Consider the following 12,555-nt stretch of genomic DNA (forward strand, 5'->3'; position numbering starts at 1 on the left):
CTCCCACAGTCTTCATCCTTCAAGACTTTCCCCTCATTTTTGCTTCTATCTGGGTTACTCCCCTGTTATTCTTTTTTCCAATTGGCACATTAACTTGTCAAAAGCATAAGTTGTCTATTTCAGTGCAAGTGGTAGGGTTCTTGATACCCAAAAGGATTATAAAGTTGGGGTTTCTTCAATATGTCAATGATCAAATTTGTTACAGAACATGATCATCACTTCATAAACTTCAAATGTATAAGGAGTATTGAGTTTGCCATTTTCACCTGTAGGGGAAGAAGGATTTTATGTACAGTCACAGTACAGTTATGTACAACTCACTGTTCAGTCACCCATTCTGCTTAGTAGAAGCAAGACAGTATGAATACTGCAACTCGAGGAGTCTATTCAAATTTATGCCTGAGGTTGGACATTGGGCTATGTTGTATCCATGGTCTAGAATTACTGCCATGGGGGCTCAATAATGACGGATTGTATTTTCAATCCAGGTCAAATAGTTAAAGATTCTGGTGTAGATGCCAACATCAGCTCTCAAAACACATCCATCTGCAAAAGACAGGATTCCTTGAAGAGTCCCATTGCAGACTGCTGGGGCAGCTGTGACTTCCTGCCAGGAAAAAAATGGAAGCCAAGTTATCCTTCTGGCAAAAGACACAGGGCCTAAAATGGGACAACAAAGCCATTGAGAAGAAGTTACCTTACAGGGCATCCTCCTTCCTGGCACAATGCCCACACACAGCATACTTTCTCTGATATTGTAAGTTTTATAGGCATTGCGGCATTGGCTTTTGGATATTACAGTGATGTTCACATTCTGTAGTGAGTCGGGATCTTGGGCTAAAAGAAAGAGAGAGGTAGAATGACTATTACTTAAGAGTTCTCTTAGACACCAAACCTCTTTTTGCTTTCTTTCTTTTTCAATGCATTTATCCTTCTCTCAGTAAAAAAGAAAAAGAGATCAAACATTGAGAGAAAATAGAACTGTGAAAGTTAGGAAAACATTGTAGGGGAGATTATCAAATTAACAATTTATCATTATACAAGTGTCTTTCTCCTTATAAAAGGGATTACATTATTGGAAGTATATTGTAAATATGACACATTACTGCAATGAAGTGAAGCAAACTGCTTTTAAAAGTTCTAGAAATTTAGAGTATCCTTTCAGATGGATTTTTTTAGAGTTTGAAAGAATTTAAAGATCTCTAGTCTATTTTCTAATCTGTCGGGTCAAAAGCCAGATAGCTGTTCAAAGCAATCACTCAAGAAGTAATTAGCTTAAAACTATGAATTTGAAACTGGGTCCCCTGATTCCTAATTCAGAGCTCTTTACTTTATATTGGTGGTTCACAAATCCTATGGACTGTGCTGGCCTGTAACACAGATTTTACAATCTGTATCAAAATGAGAAAAAAAAAAATAGCAGTATTTATACATGTGGCAGGTGAGTTTCCAAAAAATTCTTCTTTGGGAAGGAGTACTTTATTTTAACAGGTGGATCTGTTTATTTTTAATGTCTTTATTTGAAAATATTATATTGGCAATCTGTTTCTTTTCTCAATTAAAAGTAAAATTCATATATTAATCCTTGAAAATAAGGTGTTTGATATCCTTTGCCTTAATTTCCAGTCCAGCAATAATTTCATGTCTCAATATTGTTTTTTGGAATACCATCTTAGCAAATTCTTGCTTAATTACTTCATGAGCCAGATTAAAATAAGCTTTTTTTTTGTAGTCATCTCTTGTTTTTGACCAAAAAGGCATAATCCAAATTAATCAAATGTTCTGCACACAAGACAGACATTTGGTTATTTCAAAAATTTAAATTGACTCTCAAAATATAAAGAATTTTTATTTCTTGATATTTTCAGGAAAATATCCTTTCCACTCCTCTTACCACTAACAGCACTTCTACCATATATATGAAAGCAAAAGTGATAGAAAGAAAAAGTGGAAAAAAGCTTGGAAGCTCCTTTCATAAGTACAACAAAAGGAGAGGAAATGAAAGGATGAACAAAAAGATTAGGGGTGAGTCTCATTGGTCGGAATTTTGAAAGCTTAGTAGAAAAGGTATAGACATGTATGTCCAATTCTGAAAGAGAAGAACATTCTGTCTTGAAGTCACTCACAGATATTGCATCTGTTGTAGGCCCAGGTAGAGACAGTGCACATGGATTTTGCAGGGGCAGGCTGGTGCGGCAGGCTGACCGGTTTCACATAGTTATTGAGTTGAATTGCTCTTTTCAGCTTGATTAACATGATGTCATGCTCAATAGATGTGATTAAGAAGTACGGATGGTGGATCATCTTCTCATAGTCAACCACTTGCTGAGTATTTCCATTAGGGTCCATTGGGTTTTTAACCCCCAATATCACCTTAAGTTTCCTGGAATGATATGGATGTTCATGAGAGGATTTAATAGAGATAAATTATGGACCTTTGTTAGCTCCTCCCACAGACATTTTTCTCTACCACTGATCCTCCTTAACCCAGTTCAATTGGGAGGTGGTCCCAGGTGGGTTTGTGGGAGCCTATCACTCACGGTAAGTTGCAGTGTGCAGCTGTAACCACCCAAAGAGGGTGGATCAGGGCTCCAGCACAGGGCAAGTAATTTGATTTCAAGTAGACCAAATAAGGAATGATGACGTCTTCATAATCTAGATTGAAGGGCAAAGCAACTGGAAAGAGAGGCATAGACAGCAAATGTTGAGTTTTTTAGGAATCACTATGAAAACCAAAAGAAAAGCATTTCATAGCTTAGGTCTCTAAGATCCCTCTACCCTTCTCACCAGCACCTTTATCTGCAAGTTGAAACTGTGAACTGACTTAATTTGCCCTAAAATCTGAAGGAAAGTGATACAAACATATTTGTTTCAAAAAATAAAAGGTGTTTGCCTTTTTAGTTGTCAATAAATATTCTTCAAATTTAAACCCCAGTTTTCTTAAAAACCTTCCACAGTTCAATGGGCACAATATTAAACCAGCTCATGGAGAACTTATCATTTTTGCCATTTTTAGAATGATTTAAAAAATGTTATCCCTTTCTCTCAACCACACTGTGAAGTAGATATTGGGATATTTTCTTCATTTTATACACAAAAAAATGTAAGTGGAGAAATGAAGCACTAAATCGACAGAATTAGGTGTAGAATTTACATTATCTGACATAAGAGAATAGTGATTTCCCTTTCCTTTAATTTTTTAAACGTTTTTTATTGTGAAATATAATACATATACAAAAAGAAAAGCTATAATTTTCAAAGCACATTTCAACAAGTAGTTTCAGAATAAATTTCAAAGTTTGGTATGAGTTACCATTCCATACTTTCAGATTCTTCCTTCTAGCTGACACAAAACACTGGAAGCTAAAAATATATATATAATTATAGTGATGCAGCATTCACACTCATTTGTTAAAATCCTATCTTCTCTGTTGTAACTCCTCCTTCTCCTTTGATCCTACTTCCAATCTACAGGGTCTTTTGGCTATGCCCATTCTAACGTCTTCATGTTGAAAAGAAGTGTCAACAATATAGAATAGGGGAAGGGAACCAGTTGATATTCTTGGAGATTCTTGAAGAGGCTGAACCCTCTGAGTTTCAGGACTTATCCATCTTGGGAAACCTCTGGAGGTTGCAGGCTTCAAGAAAACAAATTTAGTACACAAAAGTACTGAGCTGGAACTTGCATAAGAGTAGTCTCCAGAATAGCCTCTCAGCTCCATTTGAACTCTCTTAACCACTGACACCCCATCTTGCTACATTTCTTTTCCCCTTTTAATCCAGAGACAATGTCAATACCACTCTACCAGGACCAGACTCAACCCTGGGAGTCATGTTCCCAGTTGTTAGGGAGACTTTCACCCCTAAATGTCATGTCCCACATTGGAGAAGGGTAATACTTTTCCTTGCAAAATTGGACTTAGAAAGAGAGACAGGCCACATCTGGGGGGATCCCGTGGTACTCTCTCACACATTAGGTATTCCCAAGAAAATAGGCCATACCCTTGATTTTAATGCTTGCTCTTATGAAACTTATTTCTATAGTAGAAAAGCTAAGGCTACCTATAATTATACCTAAGAGTTACTTCCAGGAAACTCTTTGGTTGCTCAGATGTGATCTCTCTCTGTTCACATCTTTGACTTTTTTATTTAAAATTTCTGTATTGAAATAATTTTACAAAGATAAAAATAATTTTAAATATATAAATACCATTTCTTAGGTATTCATAAAAATAGCGAAAGGAAATAAGAACTTCCAAGGAACTGATGTTATTGACCTTTTAAAAGCTTATATGCTTTTTTAGTTCTTAAGAAATAAGTTTGGGAAAAAACTCATAAAAAGAAGGGAATTCAAACTTATGGTTAACTGTGATGACATTGAAATGAGGGGTTGCTCCAGGGGCAGGGAATTTTCAAGCCAATATCGGTATGTGAAACAGAGGCAATGTATGAGCTAAGATGAGTTAATTTGGAATGGAGTAGCTCTCAATGAATATTAATAATAATAATTGAGAGGAACTAGACTTTATATAGTAGAAATAACAATGAAAACCCTTATTAGAGTTTTCATTTGGACGCAAACCAGTGCAGTGGCTTAAGTTAAGTTAATTTAATCCCAAATTTTGGTATGATTTTTTGGTCTTAATCTGAATTACTATAGTGTGAACACATTGTAAACAGGACTTTGCTTTAATTTCCTTGGCTGCTCAAGCAAATACCATGGAATGGGGCAGCTTAAGCAATGGGAATTTATTTGCTCTCAGTTTTAAGACTAAGGGAAAGTCCAAATCAAGGCAACATCAGGGTGATGCTTTCTTCTTGAAGACTGGTGTGCTGGGACTAGCTACCTGCCTTCCCCAGTCCAGGGCTCCTCTGTTGCATGGCAATGCACGCACAGTCTCTCCTGACTTCTTCATTCTCCTCTGGGTTCTGTTGAAGTTCAGCTTCTTGCTTCTTCCTCTGTGACTTTTCATCTGTCTGAATTTCATTCTGCTTATAAAGGACCCCAGTAATAGGATTAGAACCCATTCTCATCGAGGTAAGCCACACCATAACTAAAGTAACTTCATCAAAAAGTTCTACTCCCAATGACTTCACATCCACAGGAATGGATTAAGTTAAAGAACATGTTTTCTGAGGTATAAACAGCTCTAAATCACCACAGACCTCTTGAAGATATTACTTTTAGTTAAGGTGTGGCCCAAATGAATGAGATTGGGTCTTAATCCAGGTAACTGGAGTCCATAATAAGCAGAATGAAAGTTATGGATAGAAGCCAGAAGTTGGAAGTCAATGGAACCCAGAAGAGAAAGGAGGGGGATAGCATCTTGTGACAGGAAAGCCAAGAAATTCAAGGACTGTTGCCAGTGAGAATGCTACCAACCCTGGGAAGAAACAAGCCATCCAGCTTCTGAAACTTTGAGCCATAAATTCTTCTTGTTAAACCCACCCATTATGTGGTATTTGTGATAGCAGCCAGGAAACTAAGACAACCATGAGGATATAAGCATAAGAAACTAATGATGCATACTGTGAAGAAAATATCTAAGATAATTGACCTGAAACTGCTATCCTTAGAAAATCTTGCTTTCAAGTGTGGTCCTCGGCTGGAGTCTGGGAACTTTGGGAGGGTTCCCATCAGAACTGATAAGGAAAATTCACTATGTCTAACTATACAAATAACACAGTTTATGTTGAATACCTGCTCTCCTTCTCAGAGTCCAGAATTTTGGTATGTGTGAGGCAAAGTGACCATCTCCCAATAAAAAACCCTGGGCATTGAGTGTTTTTGATAGATAATATTTGACATGTGTTGTCACAGTTCATTGCTGGAGAAATTAAGCATGTCCTGTACAACTCCACTGGTAGAGAATTCTTAGAAACTTACACCTGGTTTCCTCTGGACTTTGTCCTATGTGCAGTTTCCCTTTGCTAATTTTGCTTTTTCTCCTTTCGCTGTAATAAACTTGGCCATCATTATGACTATAGGTTGAGTCATGTGAATCCTTTCAGTGAATCACTGAATCTGGGGCTGGTCTGGGAACCACATATATACACATGCAAAGACAGGAGTGCATGGATGGAAATGGATGGAAAAGAAGCAACCTCAAGAGGGGACTGAAGTCAATATCCCACCCTTGAAGTAATCAATAAGTAATGCTTTGAATGATCAAACAAACTTATTTCTCAAAGCCAAGAAGGCTCTGGAAACAAGATGAAAGCTGCAGAAGGAACTCTAGAGGGACTGCTGCTTCTATGAATTGCAGTGAACTAAGTATTCCTGAGGCTGTACCTGATATTTACCACAACCTTCTAAGACACAAATTCCAAAAAAATCCTCACATTTATGTCTCTAAATTAATTTGAATTGACTGCAGAGGACAGGGTGGGAAAAGTAAACCACCAGAGGAGAAAGGAACAAAGGGAAACCCAGGAGCCTGTTCTCTGACAGAAAAAAAAAGTTTCTCTCTCTCTCTTTCTCTCTCTCTCTCTCTCACACACACACACACAGCAAATATCAAACAACAAACTCTTTGTGATGTCAGAAGAAATAGGCCCAGTTGGAGGGCAGTCCCCAGTGGGTTTTTGCAGGGAAGAAAGAGGGTCCCCTGTGGGAATGGGTTCCCTACTGGCAGTACCAACTCAGCCCTTATCCCCACCCCTCGACCTCTGTCTCTACACTCCAGCCACCTCTTCTTCCAGTTAAAGCCTATGGTGTCCCAATTCCTCCAAGAGAAGCAACTGTCATACTACCAAGACTTCTACCTGGCTTGCTTCTGGTTGTTTCTGAGTCGCTATGAGGAGTTCATGGTGAAAGGCCCCCAATCACTGAACTTGTGGGGCTGCAATGAGGGTAGGGCAGGAGCAGTTGCCCCTGCTCCCCTTCTCAGGCTCAACCAGTTTCAAGTGTTTTAGGGGTTGTCTTCGGAGGGGTTCCTCATTTCATCACGAGGGATATCTTTTGTAGATATTTTTATCTTCTCACTCCCCCCTGCCCCCACCGCCCCGATCACCAATGCAAATCTTCTCATCCTCTAAGGCTCAGCCCATGTCCTGTGCCCAATGTACCATCTTGGACCTCCACACCTTCAAAATGATTTCTTGCCCATCCTCTCTGTGCTGGTTTGAAACTGGTGTGTACCCCAGAAAAGCCATATTCTTTAATCCTCATTCAATATTGCTGGGTGGGATCTTTTTAATTGTTTCTATAGAGATGTGTCTCCACCCAATCATGGGTGGCAGCTTTTGATTATGTGGTTTCCATGGAGATGTGGCTCCACCTATTTAAGATAGGGTTGCTTACTGGAGCCCTTTAAGAGGGAACCATTCTGGAAAAAGCTAGAGTGTTAACAGAGACCACACAGTCAGGGACCTTTGGAGATGCAGAAGGAGAATACCCCTGGAGCAGTCCTTAGAAATGAGAAAACAGAGATCCCAGCAGATGCCAGCCACATACCTTTCCAGCTGACAGAGGTGTTCCAGACCCATCAGCTTTTCTTGAACCAAGGTATAGTTCTCCGGATGCCTTAGTTTGAACTTTTATATAGTCTTGGAACTGTAAACTTGTAACTTAATAAATTCCCTTTTTTAAAAACCATTCTGCTTCTGCTATATTTCATCCAGCAGCTTTAACAAACAAAACACTCTCTAACACTACTATCATTTGGTTCTTAAACACATTCTGCCTTATGTTGTCATTTGTTTTTTTGTTTATTTTTATCTAGTCTCTCCCATGAAAACTTTTGGATGGTAAGTGTCATGCTTTATACTTAACTAAATTCACTTAATTACCTTCTATGTACTTGGGGTCTTCAGAAGGACTCGAGTCAGTGGGACAAAAAGCAACTCCTAATAGGAATGGCAGTAAGCTTTTGGATACCAGGGGTGGCCAAATGACCACCAGACTTTCTGGCCAATGAAGCAAAAAGTGATATGACCATAATAATTACAAAACAATGCAGAATGGTATAAGTGCTATTAAAAGAACAGACCAAATACCAAAGAGACTGAGGAAAGGGAAATCATTCATTCTTTCAACAAATGCATAGTAATGACTTAGTATGTGCTAAGTATTGTTCTAAGCATTTGGAATATAATGGTGAACAAAACAGAGAAAGACCCTGTGGAGACAACAGAGTGGAGATATTCAATAATAAAAACACAGTATATGAGTAAATGATACATTATGATATAGTATGTTAGAATATGATAAGTACTATGGAAAAAAATAGGATAGAGAAAGAGAGACATATTACCAGATGTGTGTGTGTGTGTGTGTGTATGTGTGCATGTGTGCTGTAGACATCATGTGGTATTAAATCAGTGGTCAGGGTAGAACTAATGAACAATGTGAAAGTTGAGTAACAACATGAAGATGGGAGAATTAGACAATCAAATATCTGGGGAAGAGGAGTCTAGCCTGAAGAAAAAGCTAGAGCAAGGGTCCTATGGCTGGCTTGAGGGGCCTGGACAGAGTGAGGGAGAGGAAGAATAACACAAGTGGAGGCCAAAAAAGTGATAGAAATATCTTTAGAAAGTTATAAGGACTTGGATTTGTATTCCAAGTGAAATGTGGAACTATGGCAGACTTTCTTGTAAAGCAGTGATGAGAAGTGTAGAGGGGAGGACTACAGAAGCAGAAAAGCCAGTTGGGAAAATAATTTGATAATCCACTCAAGAGAGTGGCTCAGCTGTAGTGAACAGTGGAAATGGTAAGAAGTAGTTGGATTTGGGATATGTATAGAAAATAAAGTCAACAAGATATTCCAAAAGAGGCTGAATATGGTATGTGACAGAAAGGATTTATGGATGGCTCTGAGGATTTTGCCTGAGCAACTGAAACCAGGGCAGGGGAAGAACATTCCTTGAACATTCTGCTATCTTTGGATTGGACACCACCCTTCAATCCTTAACCTACTGCTCATTCTCTCACCCCAATATCAATCTGTTCTAGGCAGAGTCACAGTTCTACCATAGGTGCTGGTCAGGGTGTCACTGTCCACACCTCCCCCTAAAGCATGGACTTGGTGGCAATGAAGGGATAGAGAATCAATCCCATTCTTGAAGTCAGGAACTTTGCCTCTTCCATCCTTATCCATTTTTTATGTTTTCCACAGGATTTCTCCTTAGCAGTTAAAGAAAAATGAGCAGGCACTCACCAGGTAGGTTCAAGAGAGCCAAGAGAAAGATAAACTTCATAATGATGTGGAAAGCCATTTCAAGAGGTAAATTTCAGTCCAGGGTCTCTGGAGAACAGAAGGAGAGAGAGTGAATTGGGTTAAATAAGATAAAGCAAAAGGGTCTAAGGTTGGGGGGAAAAGTAGCATCTGAATTATTTCAGGGGTAGGATTCCAATACAGAAGAGCTGCCTGTGAATCAGAGTAAGAGATGGTGTTAGATGTCAGAAGGGAAAAAAGCAGACAGTTATCATGGTTCCTGACACAGTAAGAATAGTTTTGGAATTCATAAATTTGCCCTCCTTCTTCAGGAAAAAAATTACCTAAGTTGAGGTAAGTTGGAGTTCAGCGTGTCTCCACATCTTTGTCTCTGGTCTCCCCTTTTGTAAACTCTGAGGGCAAGTCCCTCTCTGAACTCCCTGTAGGATACTAACCCCTCCCCTCTGTGTGAGTCCTATCACCTTTTGTGTGACACTGACGCTGACACTGACACTTAACCCAGCCCTCTTGTGCTGACCTTTCTCCCTCAAGCCTGACACTGAACTCCTCTGAGTTTCCTTCTTGTCACTACTTATTAATTTATTCATTCAGCCAATAATAGGTATTACATGCCTAACTTGTGCTAAGCCCTCTCCTCAGTGTTGGGGATACTCAATTTCAAAGACGCTATTCCTGTCTTCAAGGTGCTTACAGACCTGTTGTAATAAACATAAACAGGTGGTTACAGGATGAAGTAGTCAGAGCTAAAAATTGAGGTAGATGCATTTGGAGCACAGAGTTTAGGACATTTCTTCAGTCTGAATAGTGTGTGAGAAAGAGATGCCCCAAAACTACACTGTAGTGAAGGAGAAGCAGCTTGTCGGGCACAAAAATAATTCAAGGGAAAGGGATTGGCAAAGACAGGAATACACAAAACAACATGATGTGTTTGTGGAACTATAATCAGGTATTGTATGGGGAGTGTTAAAAACTTAAATGGAGAGACAACTTTCATGTGGGAGACCCAGGTTTGATTCCCAGACCATGCAACTCCCAAAAAACATAGCTAAAGTGGAGAGAGAATCAGGAATCAAATAATGGAAAACCTCATTATATAAGCTTCACATATGGACAGAGACTTTATTATATAGAGAAAAATAAGCCAATACATTTATTATTTGACAAAAATCTATTTAATGCTATGATAAAGCCTAGTGTGGCTCTTATGTTCCTGCCCTGTACAATCTCCTCCCCTTGAGTATGGGTGGGGCCTAATAGAAGATGGCAAAGGTGATGGGGTGTCATTCGCATGATTATGCATATGTGTGTGTATATATACATGATGGGTCATGCATATCTACCTTGTTAGCTTGCATGAGATTTTCCTTGCTGGTTTGATGAGATGAGCAGTCTTGTTGAGGAAGCCCAGATGGCTAAAAACTTCAGGTAGATTCTTTGAACTGAGGACAGCATCCAGGACCTGAGAGACACTTTCAGCCAACAACCAGCCAAAAGCCAAGGCCCTGGGTCTTACAGCCACAAGAAAATGTGTTCTTAAAATAACCCAAATAAGCTTAGAAACAAATTCTCCCACTTTGACCTTGTGAGAACCTTATTAGAGTGCCCAGCTAAGCCATACAAAGACTCTTGACACCCAGAAACTGTGGGACAATAAATATGAGTTGCTTTAAGTCATTAAACTCTTTGTTTACTCACCAATAGGAAATAGACATAAATTTTTACTGTATACTGGTACTTTACCAGGTATTGATGATTTAGTAGTGTTTTAGTTTGCAAGCTGCCAGAATGTAATATATTAGAACTCAAACCACATTTAAAAGGGGGAATTTAATAAGTTTGCAGTTCTAAGACTATAAAAATGTCCAAACTAAGGCATCTAGGGAAATATACCTTATTTCAAGGAAGGTTGATGAGTCTGGAATACCTCTGTTGGCTCGGAAGTCGTGTGGCTGGCATCTCTAGTCTCTTGCTCCTGGCCTCCATGCTTTTAGCCTCTGTTCCTGTGGGTGTTCCTCACTTTACTTCTCCAGGGCTGCCTTTCCTCTCTTGACATCTTGGCTCTCTCCACGTCCTAGCTTGCTTAACATCTCATGGCAACATCTGCTGGGCTCCAAGCAACTCCGAACTACCATGTGTCTGTTCTCCAACTGCTGGCATCTGTGTCAGGTCTGTTCTGAAGTTTCCGTCAGCTCAATTGTTTCTGGGATTTCTCCAACACGTTTTCTCCTTTAAAAGATTCCAGAAAACTAATCAAGATGTACCTGAAATGGATGGAGTTACATCTCCATATAATAAAAAGGTCATACTCACAATTGAGTATGTCACATCTCTATGGAGATAACCTAATCAAGATACTCCAAATTGCATATTGGATTGGGATTAAAAGAAATGGCTACTCCCACAAGATTGGATAAGGATTAAAACATGACTTTTCTGGGGTACATAATACTTTCAAAGCAACACAAGTGGTAAGAGAGATGAGAATCTTCCCTGCATAAATCATAAAGACTAATGTAGGAGATAGATGTATTAAGAATTTGTGGGAGGTAAAAAGAGATAGAAGAACACAGAGCAGATGCCCTATGTAAGTGTTCCTGAAAAGGTTTAAGGCTTGTGATATTGTAACAGAATTAACGTATTTTGCATCTGGAAAGAACATGTCTTTTTTGGAGTCCAGAGGGTGGAATGTGCAGGTCTGAAACCCCAGAGAAGCCACGTTCTAATCCCGACCCAATCTTCTGGGGCCAGATCGATGGTTTAGGGTTTAAATTTTGATTGGACTACTACCATGGAGATGTGACACACCGATTTTGCGTGTGGCATTTTGATTAGATGGAGATGAGACTCCGCCATTCAGGAGGGGTTTTGATTCATTTCTTAGAGTCCTTTAAAAGGGGAAACATTTGGGGAAACCTCAGATGCAGATGCTTGGAGAATTAGGTGCTTCAGAGCTGACAGAGTTATAGATGCTTGGAGATGCTTCAAATGCTGATGGAGAGAAAAGATACCTAAACACAGACATAGCCCAAAAGTATATCCCCATGGGTCTTCCCGTGAGATGCCAAGCAAGTTATAACCCAGAGTCGTGTCTCAGAGGAGCTGAGCGAAGGCCCATAGAACCCGTGAGGAGCCCCGTCAGGAAGCAGAGGCGAAATCAACAGAGCCCAGAAGCAAGGGACCAGCAGATGCCAGCCATGGGTCTTCCCAGCTGACAGAAGGTGTTCCAGAGTGAAGGTAACCTCTTGTTGGTGCTTTAATTCCCACATTTTCATGGCCTTAGAACTGTAAACTGGTATTGTAGTGAATTCCCTTTATAAAAGCTATTCTATTTCTGGCAGCATTAGGAAACTAATACCTCTTGCAGTGAAACCATGGCAGT

At 39.5% G+C, this 12,555-nt stretch overlaps 1 protein-coding gene across 2 annotated transcripts; it reads right to left on the reverse strand.

Annotated features, from left to right (window-relative positions):
* Nucleotides 1–374: 374 nt before the first annotated feature.
* LOC143687508 (serine protease 58-like) lies at nucleotides 375–9,632 on the reverse strand. 2 transcript variants are annotated; one of them, XM_077164538.1, is made up of 6 exons: nucleotides 9,500–9,632; nucleotides 9,159–9,245; nucleotides 2,541–2,676; nucleotides 2,127–2,383; nucleotides 698–837; nucleotides 375–607 (listed from the first exon to the last, which is right to left on the reverse strand). In XM_077164538.1, exons 2-6 carry the CDS (start codon nucleotides 9,214–9,216, stop codon nucleotides 458–460), a joined length of 741 nt encoding a protein of 246 aa, XP_077020653.1. In that variant the 5' UTR covers nucleotides 9,217–9,245; nucleotides 9,500–9,632; the 3' UTR covers nucleotides 375–457. The 2 variants fall into 2 exon arrangements, with proteins under 2 accessions (XP_077020653.1, XP_077020660.1); XM_077164545.1 differs by lacking the exon at nucleotides 9,500–9,632 and adding an exon at nucleotides 4,848–4,989.
* Nucleotides 9,633–12,555: the final 2,923 nt, after the last annotated feature.

Source organism: Tamandua tetradactyla, chromosome 1 (genome assembly GCF_023851605.1).
Source record: "Tamandua tetradactyla isolate mTamTet1 chromosome 1, mTamTet1.pri, whole genome shotgun sequence".
Lineage (NCBI taxonomy): Eukaryota > Metazoa > Chordata > Mammalia > Pilosa > Myrmecophagidae > Tamandua > Tamandua tetradactyla.

Excerpts from the sequence above, each read along its gene's own strand:
- LOC143687508 (XM_077164538.1), bottom strand. The coding sequence starts at position 9,216 with ATGGCTTTCCACATCATTATGAAGTTTATCTTTCTCTTGGCTCTCTTG. Across the intron at positions 2,384-2,540 it reads GCTGCACACTGCAACTTACC|GAAACTTAAGGTGATATTGG; the intron begins GTGAGTGATAGG and ends ATATCATTCCAG. Across the intron at positions 608-697 it reads GAAGGAGGATGCCCTGTAAG|GAAGTCACAGCTGCCCCAGC; the intron begins GTAACTTCTTCT and ends TTTTCCTGGCAG.